At 39.9% G+C, this 24,628-nt stretch overlaps 1 protein-coding gene and 1 long non-coding RNA gene across 11 annotated transcripts in view; one reads left to right on the plus strand and one right to left on the minus strand.

Annotated features, from left to right (window-relative positions):
• Nucleotides 1–24,628, minus strand: part of RPGRIP1 (RPGR interacting protein 1) — a 92,226-nt gene that overhangs the window by 4,092 nt on the left and 63,506 nt on the right. For all 9 annotated transcript variants that reach the window (XM_086710192.1, XM_086710200.1, XM_086710196.1 and 6 more), the window contains 4 exons: nucleotides 20,654–20,751; nucleotides 12,301–12,493; nucleotides 3,989–4,073; nucleotides 756–886 (listed from right to left, as the gene is read on the minus strand). In XM_086710192.1, the coding sequence (XP_086566318.1) occupies nucleotides 756–886; nucleotides 3,989–4,073; nucleotides 12,301–12,493; nucleotides 20,654–20,751 (507 nt within the window). The remainder of the gene's footprint in view (nucleotides 1–755; nucleotides 887–3,988; nucleotides 4,074–12,300; nucleotides 12,494–20,653; nucleotides 20,752–24,628) is intronic.
• LOC147580113 (uncharacterized) lies at nucleotides 15,456–20,573 on the plus strand. 2 transcript variants are annotated; one of them, XR_015252541.1, is made up of 2 exons: nucleotides 15,456–15,518; nucleotides 20,300–20,573. It is a non-coding gene; the product is annotated as an uncharacterized LOC147580113 (long non-coding RNA). The 2 variants fall into 2 exon arrangements; XR_015252542.1 differs by lacking the exon at nucleotides 15,456–15,518 and adding an exon at nucleotides 15,791–16,038.

The raw sequence follows: 24,628 nt of genomic DNA on the forward strand, positions 1-24,628 counted from the left end.
ATGGGGTGGAAGAAACCAGTGGCAGAGAGACCAGTTTAGAAAACTATTACGGGGACGCCTGGATGGTTCACTTAGTTAAGTGTCCGGCTTTGGCTCAGGTCATGATCTCACGGTTTGAGTTCGAGCCCTACATCGGACATTCTGCTATCAGCAAGGAGCCCACTTCTCCTCTGTCTCCCTCTGTCTGGGCTCCCCGCCCCCCCAGCTTGTGTTCGTGCTCTCTCTCTCTCTCTCTCTCAAAACTACATAAACTTTAAAAACAGAAAACTATTACAGTAGTGGGGATGCAGTCAAGACATTTCCAAAGCCGTATGGTCAAGACTTGGTAAGAAATACCATGAGGCATGAGGTAGCAGGAGAGTTGGTGTCTGCTTAAGAGACAGTGTGCAAGGTCACACATTAAAAGCGGAGGGTATCAGCTGTCTTTACAAACCTCACATGCTTAAGAGAAATCGGGAATTCTGATCTTTAAATTTGATGGAAATTGTACTTGTCTTTTCAAAATTCCCTCATTTCAAACACTGGGGATTCCTAATAGATTATATTCTAATTGTCATGAGGTACATGGGCTAAAATACACAAGTGACTACTTTCATTTCTAGAAAAAGTAGAGCCATAGGGATTTGGATCCAGTTTGTATCATCCACTTCATAACGGTAATTACATACCGAAGGCAAATCAGGAAAAGTATTCATGATTAGGCTGATTTCCTTAGCAATAATTGAAGCTGAGAAGCATGACAAGGTATTACTCACTGTCTAGCTCTTGCTCTACAAGGTCTCTTCCCGACTCCATGATCTGCCACGGTTCCAGAAACGCATATCCCACTTCTTGACATTCTTTCTTCTCCTCGTCCATAGGATCGCTTACCACTGTAAACTTTAAACTAAAGGAGAAAAAAATTCCATTTAACTCAGTTCTACCGATACCCTAAGGCTTAAAATACATATATAAGGATAACCGTAATCATAAATTATACAATGTTTTCCCTCAATCATTTTTCCCTTGCCTCCATTTTACAAGACTGTAATGGCAGAAGAGTAAGGAGTTGGTGTATTTTAAAGCAACAACAGGCCTGGAGAAGACAGAACTAAGACTCAAGATAATCTATATCAAGTTGACTCAAAACTGTTGAGTCAGGCAACTGAATGCCTTTCAAGATAGTTTACAACTCTGATGAAAGATCTGATACGGGCAGTGGAGGTGTTTGCGCAAAAACCAACATTATAGGAGAAGAAGAGTTTTTAGATTTTTAAATAAAAGTTGGGTATCAAGCCCGAACAAAGGAAAACAGAAAGAATACAGAATTACAAAACAATACATTTTGTGAAAGTGAAAGCAAATTCTTTAAGAATTGCAAATCTGGGAACGGGACTCCGGAGGGCACACAGCCCTGCCTCGCAAGCAGTGAGTGGTCAACAGCAATCATTATTACCTTGACTTGGCCTAGTGAGGAAGGATACTGAATTCTAGAAACTAGTACGTATTCAATTATTTGAGATAAAGTTCATGCATAAATTCGCTGTTTTAACCACCTTGAAGTGTACAATTCAGTATGTTCTCGTAAATGCATGTTGTTGCCCAACTGTCACCACTGTCTAATTCCAAGCCGTGCTCATCCCCACAAGAAGAAATCCGAGAGGCACCACGCAGCCGCATCCCGTTCTCCCCTCAGCTCCAGGAAACCACAAATCCACTTTCCATCTCTCTGGGTTTGCCTATTCTGCACATTCTGTATCCCTATTAATTTTTTAAAAGCAAATACTGATGGCCAATAGTGCTAAGGGGTAAGACTAAGGCTAAAAATTCAAGCTCTTAAAATCACAGCTAAACATGATTCAGCTAACAAAAAGAAATTCCAAAAATGACACATCTTTTTATTTTTTCTTAAGCTCTACTCCCAATGTGGGGCATGAACTCATGACGCCGAGATCAAGAGTTGTGAGATGCATGCCAGCACCACCAAAATGATACATTCTTAGCCCTTTAAGCAATATTCATATGTGAGGATGTTTCTGGATCCTTACTGATATTCTGTACCCTTACTGATATACAGAAGAGATAATGCTGACTCCGGACCCCAATTTTCCCAGGAAAGGGATGTTAACCAGCATTACTACATACAGGGCACAATACTAATTGCTTTAGATAAACTATGTTATTTCAATTGTATCCTCAAAGGAGCCTTCAAGTTAAATAAAATTCGACCATCAGAGAGCTAGTAAGCGGAAGAGTCAGGATTCAAAACCAGGTCTGTCTGGTTACAAAGCCAATGTTCTGTCCACTGCACGACACTGGCAAAAAGAAAGGTAAAATCAACTGACATCTAAAATTGAGTAGAAAAGTTGAGTACAAAGAGAAAAGAAAGAGACTACCACTGTAAGGCAATGAAGGGAGGGAGTATTCTAAGAATGCTGAGAGAGAACAAAGAAATGAAATAGCTAAATTTAACACTGATGCAGAAGGGGAACAACCAAAATGCTTCCCATTCCCAAAAGTTACTAATAAGCTGCTGTTTAAGTCCACAATGACATTGAAGTCAGACTCACTGTTTATTTCAGTGGCTCCTTTGTCAATCCTTTCTATGACTAACTGGAGACAAAGTAAATGCAAATTAAACAAATTTACTGGGCTAAAACACCAGCCCTGTATTATTTCTTACCCACATACTTGAAAAGGAGGCAGCATTGCTGGGTCTTGCCAAAAAACAAACAAACAAAGTCAGATGCCCACTTAAATTTGAATTTCAAATTTCATCTAAACAATGCATAATTTTCTTAGAAGTATGTCGTGTGCATTTCATCTGGAACCTCTAAATGGAGGCCTCTTCATCTCATATGAATAAAAAGGACACCTTCCTAAAATTGGTAGTAGGCCTAAGATTTACTCCAGTTACATCAAAGTAATCCTGTAATGATTTTTAAAATATAAATATGAAATTAATATTATAAAGACATAATATTTGGTAAGATAGCAATGGTACCGTGTTTGTGAGAAATGCATCAAATTTTCTGAGAATGTCAAAGTGTTTTTTGTCCAGGGGCGCCTGGGTGGTTCAGCAGGTTGAGCGTCTGACTCGATCTCAGCTCAGGTCATGATACCAGGGTAGTGGGATCAAGCCCCTCATCAGGTTCTGTGCTGAGCACGGAGCCTGCTTGAGATTCTGTCTTTCTCTCCCTCTGCCCTTCTCCCTGCTCATGCTCACTCTCTCTCTTTAAAAGAAAAAACAGGGGCGCCTGGGTGGCACAGTCGGTTTAGCGTCCGACTTCAGCCAGGTCACGATCTTGCGGTCCATGAGTTCGAGCCCCGCGTCAGGCTCTGGGCTGATGGCTCAGAGCCTGGAGCCTGTTTCCGATTCTGTGTCTCCCTCTCTCTCTGCCCCTCCCCTGTTCATGCTCTGTCTCTCTCTGTCCCAAAAATAAATAAACGTTGAAAAAAAAAATTTAAAAGAAAAAACAGGAACGCCTGGGTGGCTCAGTCGGTTAAGCATCCGACTTCGGCTCAGGTCATGATCTCACGGTTCCTGAGTTCCCCCCATCAGCCTCTGTGCTGACAGCTCAGAGCCTAGAGCCTGCTTCGGATTCTGTGTCTCCCCCTCTCTCTCTACCTTTCCTCTGCCTGTTCTCTCTCTTTCTCTTAAAAATAAATAAATAAGCATTAAAAAAAAGAAAAAACATAAAACCAAAAAGGACAGTTCAAAAAAAAAGTGTTTTGGCCACTCCACATAAGGCACTGCTAGTATTCAAGTAGTTGCTGCCACAGAAATAGTGCTTCTCAGGGGCTGGCATGGGTGAGAAATGAATTAAACCTATGAGATTATAAAATTTATCAGGTAGTCACAAACCTAAATTAGACCCAAGTAGATAAAAAATACACTGAGAAAATTAATATGAAGGAAGTTATTGAAATATGCAATATCAGCACAAAACTCCTGACTTCCTGAATGGATAATATCTCCCTTCTTTCAAAGTGGAAAGCAGATACTTACTGTCTTTGTTCAGGATCTTGTCCATTCAGCATGGCGAACAGAAATTGCCTTCGGCCTTTTTGCTCCAGTGGGTCCAGGTCTATCACTGTATTAAGGATAAGAGGGGAAAAAAGTCAAGAATCATGTACTGTTGCTATTTGGGCACTAAGACTTTCATTAAGTGGTATATGGAAAACTGAGATATAAAACAGAGGTTGGCTGGGGTTCCTGGGTGGCTCAGTTGGTTAAGTGTTCAACTTTGGCTCAGGTCATGATCTTGTGATTCGTGAGTTCAAGCCCTGTGTTGGGCTCTATGCTGACAGCTCAGCGCCTGGAGCCTGCTTCAGATTCTGTGTCTCCCTCTCTTTCTGCCCCTCCCCTGCTCTCTTTCTCTCTCTCAAAAAAACAAACAAACAAAAAAACATTAAAAAAAATTTTTTTTTTTTTTTTTTTAGTTAAAAAATAAAAGAGTTGGCAAGGTGAGGCTCTTGGGCCAGCTACCTGTTTTGGTAAATAAAGTTTTACTGAATACAGCCAATGCCTATTTGTTTACATATTATCTGTGGAGGCTTTCCCACCACAATGATAGAGTTGAAAAGGTGTGACAGAGACCATTTGGCTCACAAAGCCTAAAATATTTACTATCTGGGCCTTCAAGAAAAAGTTTGTCAACCCTGGTATAAAGGACGCCTTATGATTTGCACTGAAAGCTGTTCTGCCATATGCCAAGGTAAATGTGCTCCCACCACTCTACAGCTGGGAGAATCCTAGAGACTGATTTTTTTTTTAATGTTTGTTCATTTATTTTGAGAGAGACAGTGTGTATGTGTGTGGGTGTGTGTGTGCGCGTGCGTACACACACACACACACACACACACACACACACACGTGAGCAGGGGAGGGGCAGAGAGAGGAAGAGAGAATCCCAAGCAGATTCCATGCTGCCAGGACAGAGCCTGACACTGGGCTCAATCCCATGAAGTGTGAGATCATGACCTGAGCTGAAATCAAGAGTCAGACATTTAACTGACTGAGGTATGCAGGCGCCCCAAGGAGATTGATTTTTTAGGGCCACCTAGAGATTTGAGTTTTGTAGCAGGTTCAACTCAAGATGCCTGTCTCAACACCCATTCTCCCCTTCCTCCTCATTTTTATATGGGAATGCTACGGCACCAAAATAAATTAGCTTATGTTTTCCAGCCTCTATTTTAGTGAGGTTTGGCTACACGATTCAGTGCTGGCTATTGTGTTGTGGGAAACATGCTTAACAGGCTCAAGTGTGAGGCATTCCTCCTTGCCCTGGTGGCCATTAAGAGGGTCAGGGTCACCAAAAGGATGGAAGACAGACACGAGGATGATCAAAAGCAGGGTAGGAGTTTGGACCCTAAGAGTATCACATATCCTCAGCCCTGGACTGTGCCCCTCAGAATCCACTTTATACAAGAAATAAACTTCTACCTCATATAATATAAGGGCAGCATATACTTAGAGGAGGAAGAAGAAGAAGAAGAAGAAGAAGAAGAAGAAGAAGAAGAAGAAATAGAGAACAACAGACAGCTGGCAGAAATTTAAAATAAATATTCAATGACTGGAAGATAAAATTGAGGAAATTTGAGGGGGCACCTAGCTGGCTCAGTTGGTAGAGACTCTTGATCTTAGGGTTGTGAGTTCGAGCCCCACATTGGGTGTAGAAATTACTAAAAATAAATTTTTTTTTAAAAATTAAAGAAATTTCCCAAGAATAGAAAGAAAAAGCAGAGGTAGAATTATAGGAAGAAAATGAGATATTTAGAGGATCAAGTTGGAAGATCCAAAACTCTACTAGAAAAATGAGAAAATGCTGGGGTCAAAATTATCACAGAAATGCAATAAAATTTCCCAGAACTAAAAGCCACAAGCTTCCAGATTGAAAGAGCCCCTTGAATGACCAGAATAATTAAAAGAAAAATATACACATTATTCTGAAGTTTAAGAACACTAATGATAAAGATAAAATGTTAAAGTCTTATAGGCAGGTAGTGGTAGTTTTCATACAAAGGTTAGGCTCTTGGCCTGGATCTAGAAGACTATGGACCAATTGCTTTGAAATTCTGAATAAAAATGTTTTCGAAATAGATTTCTACACTTGGTCTAATTATCAATTGAATATACATGCAGAATAAAGAGATTTCATACATGATGTTCTCAAAATATTTCCTTCCAATGTACTCTTTCTTTAAAAGATACTGGAAAATATGATCCATTAAAATATAAAAGTGTGGGGTCCCTGGGTGACTCAGTCGGTTAAGCGTCTAACTGCGGCTCAGGTTATGATCTTGCGGTTCTTGAGTTTGAGCCCTGCATCAGGCTCTGTGCTGACAGCTTAGAGCCTGGAACCTGCTTCAATTATGTGTCTCTGTCTCTCTCTGCCCCTCTCCCACTCACACTCGGTCTCTCTCTCTCTCAAAAATAAACAAACATTTACAGAAATTATAAAAGTGAATCAGAGGACAAAACAGGACCCAGGAGACTGCTCCAAATGGCAGCAGTAGCATAATAGCTGAATGAACAGTGGGCTGAAGAGAGGTCTTCAAGGAAAAGAAAACTGATACATTGTTTGACAGGTTTGATTATTTGAAAACTTGGAAAGGCTGTTGGAGGATGTGAAAATAATAATAGGCACAATGAAAATAAAGCAAATGAAAAATTGGGACAAACAAAATAACAAACAAGAAAGGAAGTATAACCATGGCAAACTACTTGGTTCTTCAAGAATTAATATCCATAATATTAAGACTGGATTAAATGGAAGTTATGATCCAAGTATATGGGATGAAGGGGACATGGGTATAAGAGAGAAATTTGATGTGCCAAGATAGGAAGTCAGGAGATAATACCTAAAATTGGTGAGTCAGGAAATTGCAATAGAAACATTCCTAAGAAACATGGACTTAAATAACAAGAAATAGCAGAAAAAGTGAAAAGAGGTGTGGTGGACCAAAGAGGATGGGGGATGATAGGGAGTGGTTCGTGGAGAAGGGATAGAAAAAGGAACTGTTCCCTGTCTTCTCCTCTGAAAAAAAAAGAAAAGAAAAGAAAAGAAAAAGGAACTGTTTAATTTTAATTAAAAATCTCTCTAGGCCTATTTGTGGGGTGCCTGGGTGGCTCAGTCAATTAAGCGTCTGACTCTTGATTTCAGCTCAAGCCATGATCTCACATCTGTGAGATGGAGCCTGGCTTGGTGCTGGGCATGGAGCCTGCTTAAGAGTCTTGCTCCCTTTGCCCCTCCCCAACTCATGTTCTCTCTCTTTCTCTCTTAGATAGATGATAGATTTTTAAGAAGGCTCCATGCCCTGCACAGAGCCCAAAGTGGGCCTTGAACTCACAATCCCGAGATCAAGACCTGAGCTGAGATCAAGAGGTGGCCACTTAACCAACTGGGTCACGCAGGCACCCCATTTGATATTTTAAAATCATATGCATAACCCCACTTATTTCAACGGATAGATCATCCAACAGAAAGTCAACAAAGAAACAGTGGCTTTGAATGACACATTGGACCAGATGGATTTAACAGATACATTCAGAACATTCTATCCTAAAACAACAGAATACACATTCTTTCCTAGTGCACATGGATCAGTCTCCATTGTAGGCCACAAAACAAGTCTAAACAAATTCAGACAAAGTCATGCCGTGCATCTTTTCTAATTTTTTTTTAACGTTTATTCACCTTTGAGAGATGGAGAGAGACAGAGCACAAGTGGGGGAGGGGCAGAGAGAGAGGGAGACACAAAATCCAAAGCAGGCTCCAGGCTCTGAGCTGTCAGCACAGAGCCCAATACGGGGCTTGAATTCATGAACAGTGAGATCATGACCTGAGCCAAAGTTGAATGCTTAACCAACTGAGCCACCCAGGTTCCCCCCCATGCATCTTTTCTGACCACAATACTATGAAACTAGAAATCAACCACGTGAAAAAAATCTGCAAAGAGTACAGATACATGGAAGTTAAATAACATGCTACTAAACAATGAATGGGTTAACCAAGAAATCAGAGAGGAAATAAAAAAATACATGTAGACAAATGAAAATACAATGGTCCAAAATCTTTGGGATACAGCAAAAGCTGTTCTAAGAGCAAAGTTTATAACACTACAGGCCTAACTCAAGAAACAAGAAAAATCTCAAAAAAACAAAACAAAACAAAACAAAACAAAAAAACCATCCTGGGGCACCTGGGTGGCTCAGTCGGTTGAGCGTCTGGCTTCAGCGTAGGTCATGATCTCATGGTTTGTGAGTTCTAGCCCCACATCAGGCTCAGTGCTGACAGCTCAGAACCTGAAGTCTGCTTCAGATTCTGTCTCTCTCTCTCTCTCTCTCTCTCTCTCTGTGGTTACCCTGCTCACGCTCTCTCTTTCTCAAAAATAAATAAACATAAAAAAAATCCCTAACATTATACCTAAAGAAGCTAAAAAGAGAAGAACAAACAAAATTCAAAACCAGTAGAAGCAAGAAAATAATAAAGATTAAAGCAGAAATTAAAGAAATAGAAACTAAAAAAGCCAATAGAATGGATCAATAAACCAAGAGCTGGTTCTTTGAAAAGATGAACAAAATTGATAAATGTTAGCCAGACTCATAAAAAAAAGACTCAAATAAACAAAATCAGAAATGAAAGAGGAGAAAAAATAACCAACACCACAGAAATACAAAGGATTGTAAGAGAATATTATGAAAGATTATATGCCAACCAATTGGACAACCTAGAAGAAATGGACAAATTCCTAGAAACCTAAGTTCCCAAAACTGATTCAAGAAGAACTTGAAAATTTGAAACAACTGATTACCAGCAATGAAATTCAATCAATAATAATAATAAAAAAACTCCCAACAAATAAAATTTCAGGACAAGATGGCTTCACAGGTGAATTCTACCAAACATTTAAAGAAAAGTTAATACCTATTCTTCTCAAACTATTCTAAAATAGAAGAGGAAGGAAAACTTCAAAACTTATTCCACAAGGCCAGCATTACCCCGATACCAAAACCAGATAAAAACATTACAAAAAAGAGAACTATAGGCCAATATCTCTGATAAGCATAATTGCAAAAATCCCCAACAAAATATTGACAAACCAAATCCAACAATACATATAAAAAATCACTCACCACCATCAAGTGGGATTTACTTCCAGGATACCAGCGTGGTTCAATATTTGCAAATCAATCAATGTGATACATCACATCAATAAAAAAAGGATAAAGATCATATGATCATTTTAATAGATGCAGAAAAAGCATCTGACAAAGTACAATATCCATTCATGATAAAACCCCTCAACAAAATAGGTTTAGAGGGAACATTCCTCAACATAATAAAGGCTGTATGTGGAAAGCCCACAGCTAACATCATATTCAACGGTGAAAAACTGAGAGCTTTCCCTTTAAGACCAGAAACAAGACAAGGATGTCCACTCCCACCACATTTATTCAACACAGTACTGGAAGTCCTAGCCACAGCAATCAGACAAGAAAAAGGAGTAAAAAGCATCCAAATTGATAAGGAAGAAGTAAACCTTTCACTATTTGCAGATGACATGATATATAACTAGAAAACACTAAAGACTCCACCAAAAAACTTACTAGAATTGATAAATGAATTTATTAAGGTCACAGGAAACAAAATCAATGTGCAGAAATCTGTTGCATGTCTATCCATTAATAATGAAGCAAGAGAAATTAAGAAAGCAATCCCATTTACAATTGCACCAAAAATAATAAAATACTTAGGAATAAGTTTAACCAAGGAGATGAAAGACCTATACTCTGAAAACTATAAAACATAATAATTGAAGACCACACAAACAAATGGAAAGAATTGGAAAATATTCCATGTTCATGGACTGGAAGAACAAATATTGTTAAAATGTCCGCACTACCCAAAGCAATCCACAGATTTAATGCAATACATATCAAAATACCAACAGCATTATTCACAGAAGTAGAACAAACAACCCTAAAATTTGTATGGAACCACAAAGACCCCAAATAGGCATAACGATCTTGAAAAAGAAAAACAAAGCTGGAGGCATCACAATCTCCTAGATTTCAAGATATACTACAAAGCTATAGTAATCAGATGAGTATGGTACTGGCATAAAAACAGACATATAGATCAATGGAACATAATAGAAAACCCAGAAACAAACATAAGATTATATGGTTGATTAATCTTTGACAAAGGAGGCAAGAATATGCAATTGGAAAAAAGATGGTCTCTTCAACAAATGGTGTTGGGAAAACTGGACGGCTACATGCAAAAGTATGAAACTGGACTTTCTTACATCATACTCAAAAACAAATTCAAAATGGATTAAGGGCCTAAATGTGAGACCTGAAACTAAATATCCTAGAAGAGAGCACAGGCAGTAATTTCTCTGACATCGGCCATAGTGACATTTTTCTAGATCGAGTCCCTTAAGGCGAGTGAAATAAAATTAAAAATTAGCTATTGGAAATACATCAAAATAAAAAGTCTCTGCACAGCAAAGGAAATAATCCACAAAACTAAAAGGCAACCTACCGAATGGGAGAAAACATTTGCAAATGACATATCCGGTAGAGGGTTAGTTAGTATCTGAAATTTATAAAGAACTGATACAACTCAACACCCAAAAAACAAATAATCTAATTAAAAAATGTGAAGACACGGACAAACATTTCTCCAGAGCAGAGATACAGATTGTCAACAGACGCATGAAAAGATGCTCAAAATCACTCATTATCAATGCGAATGAAAGCCACAGTGAGAGGGCACCTGGGTGGCTCAGTGAGTAAAGTGTCTGGCTTTGGCTCAGGTCATGATCTCACAGTTTGTGAGTTCGAGCCCCATGTCGGGCTCTCTGCTTTCACCGTGGAGCCTGCTTCAGATCCTCTGTCTTTCTCTCTCTGCCCCTCTTCCACTCGAGCACACGTGCTCTCTCTCCCTCTCTCTCAAAAATAAACAAACATTAAAAAAAGAACCACAGTGAGATATCACCTCATACCTTTTGGAGTGGCTAAAATCAAAAACACAAGAAACAACAAGTGGTGGCAAGGATGTGGAGAAAAAGGAATCCTTGTGCACTGTTCGTGGGAATGCAAACTGGTGCAGCCACTGTGAATGGATCTAGAGAGTATTATGCTAAGCCAGATATGTCAGTCAGAGAAATACAAATACCATGTGATTTCACTTATGTGTGGAATTTAAGAAGCAAAACAAAGGAAAAAAACAGAGACAAACCAAAAAATCAGACTCTTAAGTATAAAGAACAAACTGATGGTTACCTGAGGGGAGGTGCGGGGTTGGGGGGGTGGGGATGAGTGAAACAAGTGAAGGGGATTAAGAGTACACCCATCCGATGAGCGCTGAGAGTAATGTATAGAATTGTTGAATCACTGTGCTGTACACCTAAAACTAATATAACACTGTATGTTAACTATACTGGAATTAAAATAGAAAACTTAAGGGGCACCTGGGTGGCTCAGTCAGTTAAGCGTCTGACTTCAGCTCGGGTCATGATCTCAAGGTTCATGGGTTCGAGCCCTGCGTCGGGCTCTGTGCTGACAGCTCAGAGCTTGGAGCCTGCTTCGGATTCTGTGTCTCCCTCTCCGTCTCTCTGCCCCTCCGCTCTTGTGCTCTGTCTCTCTCAAAAATAAACATTAAAAAAATTTTAATAGAAAACTTGATTAAAAATAGTAATAAAAGGGGTGCCTGGGTGGCTCAGTTGATTAAGCATCTGACTTTGGCTCATGATCTCATGAGGTCACGATCTCATGGTTCATGAGCTTGAGCCCTGCTTCAGATGAGCACAAGCCCCCACTTCTGGTGAGCCTGAACCCTGCTTCTCTCTCTCTCTCTCTCTCTGTGCCTCATGGGATTCTCTCTGTCCTCTCTCTGCCCCTCACTCACTTGTGCCCTCTCTCTCTCAAAATAAATATTCAAAAACATAATAAAAAGGGGTACCTGGGTGGCTCAGTTAGTTGAGCATCCAACTCTTGATTTTGGCTCAAGTTATGGTCTCATGGTTCATGAGTTCAAGCCCCGTGTCAGGCTCTGCACTGACAGCACGGAGCCTGCTTGGGATTCTCTCTCTCCTCTATCTGCCCCCCACCCCACCCAACTTCAAAATAAATAAATATTTTTAAAAATTTTTTAAATAATAAAAACCAAAAAAATTAGTAAGCCTATATGCACGTATGACTTTGATAAATGGGAGAAAAGAGAACGGTTGCATGCACCCCATTGGAAGGGCAGAGTAGTTCTGGCCCCTCAGACTCCCCTTCCTGGCCAACCACGGGGGCTGCCTCACCTTTGCTGAAGTGGAAGTGGATCTCTTCTCCTGCCCTCGGTTTCCTCAGGGATACTGGAGTCTCCGTCTCTGACAAGGGGAGGTCGTAGAACTTGTACTCTACATACACCTGTTTTACATTCTCATCACTCATCACTTCGGCCTCTGGGTAGAAGGCCAGGGAGACAATTTCGATGCACATCTTCTCTGACCTCTGACAAGGAAGATATGTATTTCCTGTAGGTTAGTGATGCTCCAAGTATTCACACTCCAGTTAACACGTTAGTCTCTCAGACTCCATCCCAGACATATTCCATCTAACATAGCCTTGAGAATTGCGGTAAAGCTGCCGCCCAGAACTGTGTGCGCCCACCAAATACATGCCCTGGAACAGGCAGTCAGACCAGCCTGACCTCTCACGGTAACACCAGTACTTTCAGCCCTACTTCAAAGTTGCTGCCACAGCCACCGTCCTCTCCTTTGATTGTCCGTGTGTCCATTTTTGCATTAGGGACACCAGGTACAGGGCTGACATCTCTCTAGTTTCAAGAAATAAGCTGAGGGCAACGTTAAGTCCTCCCTTTCCATGGTGTGGCTGCAAGTCATGTCATGACACTAGTGAGACGTCGACCCGGGATGGCCCGGACCAGCCACAGTTCTCCCTCGTCATCTGTGAGAACTCTCCTGTCTCTAGGTTGCCAGGCCAGTGCCCTCGTGTCCAAAGATCTACCCCCACTCTCATCTTTTCTCTTAGGAAGGAAGTGCAGCTTCTGGGCCTTCCCCAAGGAAGCTCAGAAGGCAATATTTCTTTCCTTGTTTTTTTTTTTTTAACGTTGATTCACATTTGAGAGACAGAGTGTAAGCAGGAGAGGGGCAGAGAGAGAGAGGGAAAGAGGGGTAGTCTCAAGCAGGCTCTGCACTGTCAGCATGGAGCCCCACTCGGGGCTTGAACTCACAAACCATGAGATCATGACCATGAGATCATGATCATGAGCTGAAATCAAGAGTCAGACATGACTGAGCCATCCAAGCGCCCCTAGCATTTTTTTTTTTTTTTAATTTTTTTTTTCAACATTTATTTATTTTTGGACAGAGAGAGACAGAGCATGAACGGGGGAGGGGCAGAGAGAGAGGGAGACACAGAATCGGAAACAGGCTCCAGGCTCCGAGCCATCAGCCCAGAGCCTGACGCGGGGCTCGAACTCCCGGACCGCAAGATCGTGACCTGGCTGAAGTCGGACGCTTAACCGACTGCGCCACCCAGGCGCCCCTAGCATTTTTTTTTTAAAGGAAAGAATAAGATAAGATAGAATGGAATGGAATAGAACAGAAAATATGAGAGTGGTATAGGTAAGCCTTGTTTCTTAAAACTTTTGTGTATATGTGATTGGACTGGGCACAAAGTAGAAATGTGTTTCTTACAGTGTCTGTGATTAAAACAGCATAAAAGCCTTTAAGATACAGAACAGATGAACACAAGGGAAGGGAAGCAACAATAATATAAAAACAGGGAGGGGGACAAAACAGAAGAGACTCATAAATATGGAGAATAAACGGAGGGTTATGGGAGGGGTTGTGGGGGGGGGATGGGTTAAATGGGTAAGGGGCATTAAGGAAGCTACTCCTGAAATCTTTGTTGCACTATATGCTAACTAACTTGGATGCAAATTTAAAAAATAAATCAAATATGAAAAAAAAGCATAAAAGCCACTCTTATATACCACCGTCTAGGGTGGCTCCTGGCAATCTGTTTCACTTTTATACATTTACATATAATTTTAATTTACACACAGTAAAATACAAAACCTAAAGTGAACTGTTAAAAAAAATTTTTTTAAGTTTATTTATTTTGAGAGAGAGAGAGAGAGCACAAGTAGTGAAGGGTTAGAGAGAAAGAGACAGAATCCCAAGCAGGCTCTACAACATCAGTGCAGAGCCCGATGTAGGGCCTGAACTCACAAACTTTGAGATCATGACCTAAGCCGAGATCTAGAATCAGATGCTTAACTGACTGTGTCACCCAGATGCCCCAAGTGTACAGTTTTGATACGTATATACAAGTGTGTAATCAACATATTCAAGATACAGAACCATTACCCTAGAAAGTTCTCCCATGCCACTGTTGACATTATTGTTAAGCTGAGAACCCTATGTCCTACAGTTTCAATAAAAATGAAGCAGAACTTGGGGCATCTGGTTGGCTCAGCTAGTTAAATGCCCAACTCTTGATTTCGGCTCAGGTAGTGATCTCACAGTTCATGGGATCGAGCCCAAAATCAGGCTCCATGCTGACAGCATAGAGACTGCTTGGGATTCTCTCTCTCCTTCTCTCTCTGCCCCTCCCCTCCTCGTACTCACACTAATGGGCACCCACACTCTCTCCCTCTCTTTCAAAATAAACACTTAAAAAATAAAATTGTATCAATGTTAAACTTCTTTAAAAATAATGAAGCAGAATTTCTCAAAGATGTGTCTGAGGAATAGGTATTTTATAAATGAATGATTCTGTGAGAAAATAAATTTTGGAAAATCAAGATTAACAAACTTATCAGCATTCTTTAACTTGACCTATGGCCTTTAATATGCTAAGATGTTTCTGGACACTTTTAGAGGATGATACAAAGATAGTTTTTTCCAAACGTATTTGACTACACAATTGATTTTTGTTTTTCCCTGGATACGGTTGGGTTTAATTTTCCAAAGAACACACTTTAGGAAACACTGAGATCTGGGAAAAAAAAAAAAAGAAAAAGAAATAGGTGTTCATAGTCATATAAGTACCCGAATCCCCAGCAACATCTTACCAAAAAAAAAGCCTCCCACGCCTAACAGGATGAACATTTTTCCTCATAGTTAAACATGAACAACCACCAGACCAGTGGCTTTCAAACTGTAAAACTCAGCCTATCCATATTCATATGTGTGTGTGTAAAAAAAAAAAAATCATTGAAATAAAAGTCTCCTGAAACAATTTTTAACCTTAATAGGTGCAATGCAAACTATTATTTTGTATTTTATTCTTTCTCAGTTTTTTGTTTGTTTGTTTTTGCTGGGACCCTCTATTTTTATTTCATTGCCTGGGGACGTCGACTTACATTTGGAAAATATTGTGTCACAATTCTGCTCTATGACACAATGGCCATTAGCCACAGGTGGCTACTGAGCACTTGAAACATAGCTACTCTGAATTGGGATGCATGACCAGTGTAAAATTCACAGGATTTCGAAGACTTTGTAAGGTGTCTCAATAATGTTTTGCATTAATTTCATATTGAAATAATAGTGCTTTAATTTTTTTTAATGTATGTTTATTTTTGAGAGAGAGAGAGACAGAGCAGGGGAGGGGCAGAGAGAGCAGGGAGACACAGAATCCGAAGCAGGCTCCAGGCTCTGAGCTTTCAGCACAGAGCCCAACATGGGGCTCGAACTCACAACCTGAGATTGTGACCTGAGCCAAAGTCGGACGCTGAACTGACTGAGCCACCTAGGTGCCCTGAAATGATAATGCGTTAGATATATTAGGTTAAAGAAAATGTATTCTTTTTTTATTAAATTATTTTAAGTGTTTTATTTATTTATTTATTTATTTATTTATTTATTTATTTATTTATGAGAGAGACTGCACAAGCAGGGAAAGGGCAGAGAGCAAGAAGGACACAGGATAAGCAGGCTCTGCCCTGAGAGCAGTGAACCCGATGTGGGGCTTGAACTCATGAACTGTGAGAGCATGACCGGAGCCAAAGTCAGACGATCAACCAAGTGAGCCACCCAGGCGTCCCTAAAATATATTATTAATTTTACTTGTTTCTTTTCACACTTTTCATATGGACACTAGAAAATTTTAAGTTACATTTGTATCACATTATAATTCTGGGGATAGCACCTCACAGACTTTAAGCTACCTAAGTTCTAGGACCACACACGTCTGCCTCACCAACCCCTGTAGTCCCAGCATCTAGCATACTCTTAATTTGTTTTGTTACTTCATCACACTACCTGGATCTTAATTTTTCAAAATTACTTTTGATTCCTTCCCTTACAAACACTCTCATTCCATTAAAGTCAGGAACTGAGAAAGCTGAGAAGTGTTGGTAACACTGAGGTCTGTCTAAATAAAAGGTCATGTATTATCTTAACTAAAACTGATCAGCAGTTAAGAGAAGAGAACTAGAAAAAGCTGAACGTATCAACATAGATGGACTCCCAAAATGTTACTGATGGCACATTTCTGAATACTGTGTAACAAAAAAGAAAAAAAATGCAAAAACCTGTGTGAATGATTCATGGCACCTCCCTGTACCTTTTTTGGCAACTGTTTACAAATCTTTAATTATCTCAAAATAAGTTTAAAGAAAGAAAAATACATAATGTTTAATGTCATTCATAAGAAAGCAAAAAAAGGGGTGCCTCAGTGACTCACTCAGTTAAGCATCCAACTCTTGGTTTCAGCTCAGGTCATGATCTCACAGTTTGTGGGTTTGAGTCCCATGTCGGGCTCTGCGCTGACAACACAGAGCTTGCTTGGGACTCTCTGCCTCCCTCTCTCTCTGTCCCTCCCCTGCTCATGTGAGTGTGCTCTCTCTCTCAAAAGTAAATAAATAAACATTTTTTAAAAAAGAGTATAACAAAAGAGAATAAACTTTGAGATTCTTGATACACACTATGGCAAATAAAAGACCATAACCTAAGGCCATAGAGCAAATGGAAATAATTGTTCTGCTCTAGTTAGTAGCTACTAAAAAGGAGATGGAAACGTTTTCTATGGTCTACTCATAGTGGAAGATTGATTCCTGGGACCAGGAATGTGGTTTGGGCTGTGATAACTTCCTGGGGATTCTTAGAGAGAAGGTAAGTATAGAGGGCCTTTAGGAACCCTGTGTTGATTAACAGACAGGGCCTCGTGGGAAACAGCCCTACATACCTCCTATGAACACAGGAACTGTCCTAATCCTGGACTCAAGGAGAGGCAAAGATCCTTTAGTATTGTAACCATTTCACTTTTTAGCAGTATAAGGGAAAGACATCTTGGAAGGGTCTTCTTTGAGTTGTACTGTTCAACCTACTCAATTGACCTGGGAGTCAGAAAGGAAATGACACCCCTCTGCTTCAATCCCCTCCCTTTATGGTCTAGTTCTTTTTGTGCGGGGGGGTGGGGGGGGGTGGGCACTACCAGATCACAGAAGCATGACCTTGAGAACTAGAATATTTCAAAGAGGATAGACTATTATCATCATCAATATCACCATCATTGTCATTTAGTACTTAATTTGTCTTGGGCACTGTATTAAGCCCTTATCACACATTACCTTATTTAAATCTTGCCACATCACTAGACGGTAAGCATACTTAATATTACCAGATAAGGAAAGCCCAATAGAAGCTAAATAACCCCTCCAAAGTTAGCAGAGCCAGGATCTAGACCACTTTTGCCTGAATCAAATCTTCATGCTCTTAACACTACACTCTCTTGCTTCTTCCATTATCCTGGCTGAGTCCAAACAGAAGTGACAGAGCTCAAATATTATCTCTGGTCATTCAACCTCTTTGATCTTTTATGCCCAGCTATTCTGAAATACAATAATGATTTTGTACAGTCAACCCTTAAACAATAGAGGTTTGAATGACGTGGGTCCTCTTATATGTGGATGTTTTTCAATAAATACAGTGCAGTACTATAACCTTACTTTCTCTTATGATTTTTTCTTTTTTTTTTTTAAATGTTGATTTGTTTTTGAGAGAAAGAGAGCACACAGGAGCACTTGCACAGGCAGGGGGAGGGGCAGAGAGAGAGGGGCACAGAGGATCTGAAGCAGGCTCTGCACTGACAGCACAGTGCCCCATGCATGGCTTGAACTCATGAGCCATGAGATCATGACATTAGCTGAATGCTTAACAGACTGAGCCACCCAAGTACCCCTTCCTTATGATTTTTTTTAAGTTTATTTATTTATTTAGAGAGAGAGAGTACAAGTGGGCGAGAGGCAAAGAGAAGGGCGGCGGGTGGTGGTAGAGAGAATCCCAAGCAGGCTACATACTGGCCAGCCTTGGGGGTTTATCCCACCAACAGTAAGATCATGGCCTGAGCCAAAACCTAGAGTCAGATGCTTAACCAAGTGAGCCACACAGGTGCCCCCCTTAATGACATTTTCTTTTCTCTAGCTTACTTTATCATAAGAATACATATGACATACAAAATATGTGTTGATCAACTATTTGTTATGGGTAAGCCTTCTGGCCAACAGTAGGCTGTTAGTAGTTAAGTTTTGGGGAAGTCAAAAGTTGTATATGGATTCTCAACTGCACAGAGGGTTGAGTCCTTAACCCCCACATCATTCAAAGGTCAACTATATGTGCCTGTGTTATAAATTTAATTTGATGATAACACTAAGTTTTTGCTAAGTAAGCTCAGTTTTCATATTTAGCTTGTCAAATCATTTTTGGGTGCACAAAGATTTTTCTAATAAGATCTTATTTAGGAGCCTTTAATTTTGAATAATATTTCATTTTTAATTTTTTTAAGTCTATTTATTTATTTTGAGAGAGAGAGAGAGAGAAGTGGGGAGGGGAAGAGAGAGGGGGTGGAGAGAATCCTGAGCAGGCTCTGCACTGTCAACACAGAGACTGACACGGGGCTAGAAATCACTAACCAGTCAGGCTAGAAATCACGAACCATGAGACAATGATCTGAGTTGAAACCAAGAGTCAGATGCTTAACCGACTGAGCCACCCATGCGCCCCTTGAATAATATTTTAAATGTAGTATGTCTGACATGTAGTTCAAAAAACTTGCTGACCAGTTTTTAAGGTTGATCTGAGAGGTGGCTTAATTTAGAAACTTTGACTGGAGATCACCTCTTCTGCTAACCAGCTCTCTGTGCTGGACACATTCATCTTCACCTTTATGATCTCTAAGGAGTCACTGTCCAGTTGCAACATTCCCTGGTCTGATCTGTCTTACAAGTATTTCTCAAGATATGATTGTGTGATGGTTAAAGATATGGCAGATACAGCTTCAGAAGAAAATACTTAAAATTTTCTTTCTCAACTGTTTAAGTCTACTGATTTTGAGTTGTTTCTCTCCACACCAATATCTTTTAGTTGCCTGCAAACCATCAGTACAAGTTCTGACTCTCAAGGAAGAGTTTTCCGACTTCTAAAAAGGAGCAGTGATTTCCCTTTTCTGAATTCTTACAAACCTTAGAGGTTTTTTTTAAGTTTATTTATTTATTTAGAGAGAGAGCATGTGCACACAAGTCAGGGTGGGGCAGAGAGAGAGGGAGAGAGAGAATCCAAAGCGAACCATGAGATCATGACCTGAGCCGAAACCAAGATTCAGACACTTAGCCCACTGGGCCACCCAAGTGTCCCACAAACCTTGGAGTTTCTATCACATAATCTAACCACTTGATTTTAGGTCACACTGTACTTATATTGTTTCTAATGAAGTTCATAATCCTCAATCAGATTTCAATCTTTCATTCAGTCACTCATTCAACACATATTTATTAAGTGACCACATATGTGTCAGGGAGCATTCCAATGGCTCAAGAGAGTGATTGTTTCCTACCTCATTTATAACCACACAAGATTCTAATACAATAATGGTTGAATATACCCATGAATATTTACTCATATATTTGTGTGTGTATATCCCCAATTAGTCCCACAAGTGATCCGAGGCTGAAATATTCAATAAAGAATTGCAGTTACAGGAGTGCCTGGGTGGCTCAGTTGGTTAAGCGTCCAACTTCAGCTCAGGTCATGACCTCATGGTTTGTGAGTTCAAGCCCCATGCCGGGCTCTGTGCTGACAGCCCAGAGCCTGGAGACTGCTTCAGATTCTGTGTCTCCTTCTCGCTCTGCCCCTCCCCCGTTCATGCTCTGTTTCTCTCTCAAAAATAAATAAACGTTGGAAAAAAAAAAAAAAGAATTGCATCTACAAGTTTTAAAACTTGGGTCAAAAACTTCAGAAACGGAATCTCTCTGGGCTTTCCCACAAAGAACCCTTTCTTCTTTTCTAGCTTCCACCTCCCAAAGTACATCTGTTCTCCTTAAGTGGACTTCAGAAATGGGCATTACCCAGGCTGGAGATGAATCAGCGCACAATGAAGGAGACAGGCAGGGGATCCAGACAAAGGAGAGAAGTATTGAAAAAAAATCCCCATTTATACCAAATCAAGAAAGTGATCCTTTCAGCAGAGGCTGTCTCAAGAAACTTCCACTCCTTCGCAATGCAAATTTAACTAAACAACTTGATTTTCCCATCAAGTTCATTAAAAATGGAATAATTTCACATATGTGGCCATTAAGCACAATGTCGTTGTTTATAAGCTTGGCTCACACTCACACGAGGATGATTACCCCAGAGTACTTACCGCCTTAGGACATTTCTGAGATACTGGTGTCACTATGTCATCACTATCTGTAGTCTGTGCTTCACTGACTTCAGAAACTTGTTCACAGGATTCTTTATCTGTTACAGAAAAGGCTAGAATTACAGAATGATTTCCAAGCACCCTATCTAAACCCAGTACCTTCATCTTCAATCCATTATCTGGCGACTAGTTCTGAGTACCTAGATTTTGGCTTCATTTACTGAGAATCAAACCCTCCTTTTCTTTCTTTCTTTTTTTTTTTTTATTATATGAAATTTATTGTCAAATTGGTTTCCATACAACACCCAGTGCTCATCCCAAAAGATGCTCTTTTCAATGCCCATCACCTCCCCTCCCTCCCACCCCCCATCAACCCTCAGTGTGTTCTCAGTTTTTAAGAGTCTCTTATGCTTTGGCTCTCTCCCACTCTAACCTCTTTTTTTTTTTTCCCTTCCCCTCCCCCATGGGTTTCTGTTAAGTTTCTCAGGATCCACATAAGAGTGAACACATATGGTATCTGTCTTTCTCTGTATGGCTTATTTCACTTAGCATCACACTATCCAGTTCATCCACGTTGCTACAAAGGGCAACGTAGTACTTTGCCACGTAGTACTCCATTGTGTATATAAACCACAATTTCTTTATCCATTCATCAGTTGATGGACATTTAGGCTGTTTCCATAATTTGGCTATTGTTGAAAGTGCTGCTATAAACACTGGGGTACAAGTGCCCCTATGCATCAGCAGTCTTGTACCCTTGGGTAAATTCCTAGCAGTGCTATTGCTGGGTCATAGGGTAGATCTATTTTTAATTTTTTGAGGAACCTCCACACTGTTTTCCAGAGTGGCTACACCAGTTTGCATTCCCACCAACAGTGCAAGAGCAAACCCTCCTTTTCAAAGATTCACTTATTCAGCAGTTTGCCAAATAAGGAGTTCACTTCTAGAAAAAAGAAAAGAAAAGAAAAAAGAAAAAAAGGGAAAGAAGGGAGAATGGAAGGAAGGAAACTAGAAAGAAAGCTGGTCCTTTTGTAGGGGCTGGAAAAAATGACCAAGCCAAGAAAAAGCAATGCAATTGGGGTGGCAGATTGTATTTCCCAAAAATAGCCTCAGACAATATCTCTCATCCCACATGCTCTCTTGTAATGTGACCTTGTCATAATATTTTTTACTGAACATTTGAAATTCCCTTTTGTAAGATGCCTTTCATATCTTTGCTAATTTTTTTATTGGGCTGTCTTTTTCTTTCTTTTTTTTTATGTTTATTTTTGAGAAGAAGAGAGAGAGTGCAAGGGGAGGGGGAGGGGCAGAGGGAGAGGAGGACTGAAGTAGGCTCTGTACTGATAGCAGAGAGCCTGATGTGGGGCTCAAACCCACAAACTGTGAGATCATGACATCAGCTGAAGTCGGATGTTTAATTGACTGAGCCACCCAGGTGCCCTTGTTTATTAGAGAGAGAGAGAGAGAGAGAGTGAGCACAAGTTGGGGAGAGGGCCAGAGGGAGAGGGTCAGAGGAGGGGGAGGGGAAGGGGGGAGAGAGAGAAAGAGAGAGAGAGAGAGAGAGAGAATATCTTAAGCAGGGTCCACACTCAGAGCAGAGCTCAATGCAGGATTGGATCTCAAGAACTGTGAGATCACAACCTGAGCCAAAATCAAAGAGTCTGACACTTAACTTATTGAGCCACTCAGGCACCCCAAGAAAATTTTACTAATGTTGATGAGGTTTTGAAATGACAGGGTTCAGAGCTGACGGCCAAGAAAGAATTCTCGAAGACGTCTTTGGTGCAGAAAGGTGATTTTTATTAAAGCACAGGGACAGGACCAGTGGGCAGAAAAAGCTGCGAGCTGTCTTTTTCTAATTGATTTGTAGGGGTTCTGCATATTTTTTGAATTTGAGCCTTTTGATGGTCGCATGTTTTACAAATATCATTTCCACTCTTGCCCATTTAATCTTTTGCTACACAGAAATTCTTACTTTTAAAGTAGTCAACCTTATTAATATTTTCTTCATGACTACTACATTTTGTTTTTTATTTAAGACATCTTTCCTTATTCTGAATGATGAATAACGCTGCTCTGAGTATTTGTGTACAAGTCTTTGGATGGTCAAATGTTTCCAATTCTCTTGGACAGACCCTTAAGAAGAGAATTGCTAGGGGCGCCTGGGTGGCGCAGTCGGTTAAGCGTCCGACTTCAGCCAGGTCACGATCTTGCGGTCCGTGGGTTCGAGCCCCGCGTCCGGCTCTGGGCTGATGGCTCAGAGCCTGGAGCCTGTTTCCGATTCTGTGTCTCCCTCTCTCTCTCTGCCCCTCCCCCGTTCATGCTCTGTCTCTCTCTGTCCCAAAAATAAATAAACGTTGAAAAAAAAATTTTTTAAAAAAAAAAAGAAGAGAATTGCTGGATTGTAAACTGTATGTTTTATTTTTTAGGAAATAGCCAAATATTTTTCATAGTAGTCGTACTGTTTTCTATTCCCAACAGTGATGCATAAGGTTCCAATTTTTCCACATCTTCACTAACGCTTGCTACAGTCAACCTCTAGAATGTATCAATTCTAGCTGGAGTGTACTGGTATCTCATTGTGGTATTATTTTGCTTTTTCCTAATGACTAATGCTGTTGAGCATCTTTTGTATGCTTAACTGCCATTCATATATGTTCTTTAGTGAATGTCTAGTCAAATTTATTGACCATTTTAAATTGAGTTGTCTGAGTTGTAAGGATTCCTTACAGATTATGGATGCAAGTCCTTTATCAGAAATGTGATTTGCAACTAAAATTTAGATTTAAAAAAGGAAAAAAAATGTGATTTGCAAATATTTTCTCCTAATCTATAGCTGACCTTTTCATTTTCTTAACGGTGTCCTTTGAAGACCATGCATTTTTTATTTTGCCTAAGTCCAATTTATCATTTTTTTTTAATTTTATGGACCATGCTTCTGATGTCATAGCTAAAGAATCTTTGTCTAATAAGGTCAAATAGTTTATCCTATGTTTTCTTTTAGAAATTCTATAGTTTTGGTTCTAATATTTAGATTTATAATGTATTTTGGTTAATTTTTATGGTTGGTGTGAGGTAGTTGTCTAAGGTTTTTTTCCCCTCCTCTATGTGGATATCTAATTGTCCTAGCACCATTTGATGGAAAGATTAGATATCCCCATTGAATTGTCTTGGGACCTTTGTGGAAAAATCAATTCACCATAAAATGAAAGTTTATTTCTGGATTCACAATTCTGTCCCACTGATCTGTAAGTCTATCTTTATGCTAATACCACACTGTCTGAAATACTCTACCTTTACCTTAAGGAAGTTTTGAAATCAGGTAGTACAAAAATTTCAACTTTGTTCTTTCAAAATTGTTTTGGTTTTTCTAAATTCTTTGCATTCATGTATAAATTTTGGGGAGAACTGCCATCTTAACAATTATGAGTGGGGGCGCCTGGGTGGCGCAGTCGGTTAAGCGTCCGACTTCAGCCAGGTCACGATCTCGCGGTCCGTGAGTTCGAGCCCCGCGTCGGGCTCTGGGCTGATGGCTCAGAGCCTGGAGCCTGTTTCCGATTCTGTGTCTCCCTCTCTCTCTGCCCCTCCCCCGTTCATGCTCTGTCTCTCTCTGTCCCAAAAATAAATAAACGTTCAAAAAAAAAAAAAAAAAAAAAAAAAAAAAAAAACAATTATGAGTGGTCCAATCCATAAACATGATATATTTCTTCATTTATTTTAAACTTCTTTAATTCCTCTCAGGAACTTTTGTAGTTTTCAGTATACAGGTCTTGCATTTCTTTTTTAAAATCTATTCCTAAATATTTTATTCTTTTGGACGATACTGTGAATGGAATTGTTTGCTTGATTTTATTTTAGAGTGTTCATGGATACTATATGGCAATACAATTGATTTTGGTATACTGATTTATAACCTATAATGTTGTTCACTTGCTTTTAGTTTTAAAAATTTTTTTGTAGATTTCTTATGATTTT

Source organism: Puma concolor, chromosome B3, assembly GCF_028749965.1.
Source record: "Puma concolor isolate L17-30 chromosome B3, mPumCon1.1.hap2, whole genome shotgun sequence".
NCBI lineage: Eukaryota > Metazoa > Chordata > Mammalia > Carnivora > Felidae > Puma > Puma concolor.